Here is a 4,821-nt window from a genome sequence, read left to right as displayed (position 1 = left end):
TTTGGCCTGAGGGGCCTACATTCCCGGCCGCTCTCTCAGGTCAGCTGACCAGCTGCTCCTGACAGTACCTAAAAGGCTAAAACTCAGAGGAGAACGAGCTTTTGCTGTTGCAGCTCCATGCATCAGACATGCCTCCTCACTGTCTCATTTTAAATCTCTGCTTGAAACCCATCTTTTTTCTCTGGCTTTTAACCCCAGGTAGCGTGATCGATGTGTTTTAAATGTGTTGTGTGGGCAGTGCACTTTATCTATGTATTTATTTGATTTTACTTATTTAATTTTATGTTTTATTTTATTAATTTTTATCCTACTGTGTCCTTTTATTGTTGTACAGACCTTTGGAAACCTTGTGTTTGTTTAAATTGTGCTATATAAATAAAGTGGATTGGATTGGATTGGATTGGATAGTTCTGATATTTTGCAGACAGATTATACACACTGTCACCTCAGGGCCAAAGCTGCACTCTTTGAGAGGCCTATATATTTCAGCCATATTTGGTTTAGTCTTGTGTAGGTCTATAGGCTACATCTACTTTGCTCTATTATAAATTCGTTTTCTTTAGGCCTTATAGGCTGTATTGTAATATGCTATAATGTTTGAAATATATGTATCTCAATGTATCAATACTTCCCATAAAAGTCATCAGATGTCATCATTCAGGTAGTGCATGGCACTAAACATAGCAACTGAACAAGCCCAAGGTTGTGAGTTCAAGCCCCACCAGGACCATTGCTTCTTCATTATCTTGCAATAGCAAGATGATACATTTTCAGACATTTTCTCAAAAGAATTCCTGATATTGCACAGAAATCCCATCCCTCAATATTGTAGACTATAAGTAAACTTTCACATATAGGTCAGACCTGCACATGTACTGTTGCTCCAGTGGCACAATCGGTCAGCGCGCGGTACTTATAAGACAGTTCCAGCAGAGCAATGCCGAGGTTGTGAGTTCTAGCCTCACCTGGAGCATCTAGTCTTTAGATAATTAAATAAGATTCCGTATAGGCTGCAAATATGGTTGTTATTATACCTTATACTCACACACACCATGTTTGGAATAACTTTTCAAGCTCCAGTGGACAATCTGTTAGTTTATTGAACAGTTCTGGCAGAGTTTCAAACCTCACCACAAGCACCTGTTTACCATGTATGTAAAATGTGATTGGAACCAGTGGAAATGTTCAGATACATTTAGACAGTGATGTCATGAAGACGCATTGTTCCAAATACAACACTTTCTGCGCTTTGACCAGGGTTCAACCCTGGTAAATTTTATGCCCGAAAGAGTTACCTCCGATTGTCTTACTCAGTGTGAATAGCACAACCAATGTTGCTAACAACCATGCTACAGTTTTACTATTGAGCTGCTAATTGTTAGCCTGACGAGCCAGACCCACATTAAAATGTAGGGTCTGGACACTCACCGTTCGCAGTGCTCAGTCCGAGGGGCGGGATAATCAGTTGTCTTTCAAATTCCCTCTGCACGCACATAGGACAGCGCAGCGCTTATGAGTCCCATCGTTTCCCACCAGCAGAGCTAGTTGGCTAGTTCAAACGTTTGCCAACTTAATAAAAGCTTAACTTCGTGTCACACTGTTAAGCCAGCAGCAACATGCATCTTATTTGTTTTCAAGTAGCAGGGAATTCAAGCCAAACCGTTGCAACTCTGCCATCAATCATTATGTTAAGCCCACCTAACGACTCTATACACGATTTCATTGGCCTGATTAAGTTTCGATTTCTGGAGCTCACAAGCCAACGGAGAGTTGCTAGACTAGCCCTGGCAGCAAATGTAATTCGCTGCTGCTAGGGGCGCGTCTAGATTTCTAGGCTAGCTAATTGTTGCTCCTCTCCCAGGTTGTGACCAAGGTCTGTCTGAATTTCCACAACCTGGGAACAATCCACGTTGACTGGCTTGGTGTGAAATGACAAAAGGAGGGTTGGACATGGGTGAGATACCCCTGGTCCAACTCTGGTCATCGTTTTGAAAGTGGTATTTGTCAGATGACTTGTACACACACACAAACAGGTTTGCAAGACTGTATAAATTCCAGCTCTCCTCTGCCTCTCCTCTCTGCAGGTGGACAGTCTGAACTCCAGCTCATCGTGTGTGTTAGAAGCCCAGGACGTGAACCCGTGCAAGTCTGCCGGTTATTCTGCTCGCAAATCTGCCAATTCTCGCTGTGCCGTTCTGAAGGGTTCCATGTTCGAGAAGTGCCATAAGGTGGTTCCACCGGAGATGTTCTACGCGGCATGTGTGTATGACCTGTGCGCGTGCGGAGCCAACAGCGAGGAGTGTTTGTGTGATGCGCTCGAGGCGTACGCATCAGAGTGCAGGGAGGCCAGTGTCATACTGCAGTGGAGGTCATCCTCACTGTGTGGTAGGTCACACACACACACACACACACACACACACACACACACACACACACACACACACACACACACACACACATATACACCAATACACACATATACACCAATATCTACACTTTGCAAATAATCCATTAAGTAAAGTAATCTAGTCTGTAGTTGGGAAATGGGTTTTTCAAAGACTGTGGTTTAAGAAAGTATATCACCCATATGTTTGTTGTGTACATGTTACACGTTTACATGATAGTAAACAGTGTGTGTTCCAGTAGCGCAATTGGTTAGCGCGCGGTACTTATATGACAGTTCCAGCAGAGCAATGCTGAGGTTGTGAGTTCTCTCAGAGTTCTCTCTGTCCTGCTTCAAGCAGATCAGCACCAGACATTGTGATGCTTTTGATTAGACGTGTCCTGCAAAGCAGGGAAAGATGATGATCACACTGGGGCACGTTGGGCTCAATCTCATTCTCCACACTCACTCCACACACACGCACACACTCACAGACTTGGAGGCACAGTTGGCTAGCGTGCAGTGTTCCAGCAGAGCAATGGCGAGGTTGTGAGTTCGAGCCTTGTCTTGTCTTTTGACTCTTTCTGTGTGCTCTTGTTTCATACACACATTTGTTATAATGGACAAGCTTTCAAGATGATGTTTTAATGATGCTTAAAATAAAAAAAGTTCCCTTCACAAGATTCAATTGGCACAATTGCGATACCACAAATGTATAAGGCCTTTATTGAGATGGATATATGGAAAGAAATTTAGGAAAGATAGGTAGAAATTTATAAAAAGATTGGATTGCGTAGGCTTTTATAATACACTTCTGTAGAAAAGCAACCATACACACATCTCTTTTTGTCCTTTATTTGTTCTGTTCTTCAAACCCAGACTCAAGAATGTACTAGTATATATTCTGATGTCTGCATGCTCTGCTGAAATACTGAATCAATAAATATCAACAACAACAACTGTCTTCTTCTCTCCCCCCAGCGGTGGGCTGCCCAGTGGACCGTGGCTTTGTGTTTGACGAGTGTGGCCCGCCTTGTGCTGTGACGTGTGTGACGCGTGACGTGCCCCTGGGCGTGATCGAGGCCCAGTGCTTCAAGCCGTGTGTGCCAGGCTGCCAGTGCCCTGCCGGCAGAGTTCTCCATGACAACCACTGCGTCCGCCCTGACAAATGCCCCAATATAATACACAACACCAACTAATGCACGCACACACACACACACACACACACACACACACACACACACACACACACACACACACACACATACACATACATACACATACAGCACAAACTCACAACATACCCAATATTATCTAACACGAACACATACACAAAACACCACCTCACACACACACACACACACATATACATGCACATACTATACAAACACACTCCCACAAAGATACAGTTTATCTGGACATTCACCTATAGGACATATTCCACCACTAACAGTAGCAGATACACGCATACACAACAACTGCTCTAACAGACGTGAAGATACAGTAAAGTGACTGATTTGAAATGGTGCTATGTTATCCAGCCAGCTGACTGGTCTTCTGTAAAATACAGTAATATGGGACACACAAGCCTCTGTATCTGTTGTCTAAGAGAGTGTGCTAAGACTTCTGGGATGGTGGAGGACCAAAGACTATTTGAATTCACAATTCACTTAGCTATATTCATGTATAATATTATTTTTTGATTTAAATGCCAGTTGTATTTTGTATTTTATTTTTTATTTTGTGTATCAGTGCCTCATGTCTATTGTGTGCTGTATTGTATGATATTGTATTGCGTATTGTGTGTGTGTGTCTTTTGTACTGTACGTATTTTATAGCAACAGCACTATATTTTTGGGAACAGTGTAAAAGGTGCACCAGCAGAATTACTGTATTGTTACGCAGAACTATGTTTCCAAATACACTGAAACTTTTACAGAATTACGGCTGTCGGGAGTTATATTATCTATGCATGGTTACACACACACACACACACACTCACACACACACAGTTGTAACCACTTGGCTCAGGGTGGAAGCGTCATGAAGGGGAGACCACACCGTATATTTTAAACACAAATATATTTATTAAGTTAAATATCTACAATAAGTCAATATGTGTAAGGCAAATTAAAACTATTGCGTACGTCAGCATATGTACATGTGATGCAAAAGGTAAATGAAACAGGGCCGCAGGCAGTACTGTCAAGAGTGTGAGAGCAGAGCAAGACACAGCATTTTATCCACCCTCATATTAGGCCATCAGTTACAGTGCTGCACCTGGCCAAGGCTCCCCAGCTCCACCTGCAGGCCAAAAGACAAAAAGACACAGGCAAGCCATCAACAATTCAAGGCCAGCTGGGGAGAGAAAGGCAGACCCGACACGGTAGATGCTAAGCTGGGTTGTCACAAGTACAGTTCTCTGAAATGGCTTCTCT

At 43.0% G+C, this 4,821-nt stretch overlaps 1 protein-coding gene and 1 non-coding gene across 2 annotated transcripts in view; both read left to right on the top strand.

The window, feature by feature from the left end:
- Window positions 1–4,324, top strand: part of LOC125302833 (kielin cysteine rich BMP regulator) — a 54,841-nt gene extending 50,517 nt beyond the window's left edge. Inside the window, exons 53-54 of the mRNA XM_048256152.1 lie at window positions 2,085–2,385; window positions 3,365–4,324. Of these exons, the coding sequence (XP_048112109.1) occupies window positions 2,085–2,385; window positions 3,365–3,582 (519 nt within the window). The 3' untranslated portion in view covers window positions 3,583–4,324. The remainder of the gene's footprint in view (window positions 1–2,084; window positions 2,386–3,364) is intronic.
- On the top strand, window positions 881–973 carry trnai-uau. The gene is given in 2 exon segments: window positions 881–918; window positions 938–973. It is a non-coding gene; the product is annotated as a tRNA-Ile (tRNA).
- Window positions 4,325–4,821: the final 497 nt, after the last annotated feature.

This window comes from Alosa alosa, chromosome 11 (genome assembly GCF_017589495.1).
Source record: "Alosa alosa isolate M-15738 ecotype Scorff River chromosome 11, AALO_Geno_1.1, whole genome shotgun sequence".
Taxonomy (NCBI): Eukaryota; Metazoa; Chordata; class Actinopteri; order Clupeiformes; family Clupeidae; genus Alosa; species Alosa alosa.
The sequence above is the reverse complement of the archived record's forward strand: the minus strand, read 5'-3'. Positions and strand labels throughout refer to the sequence as shown.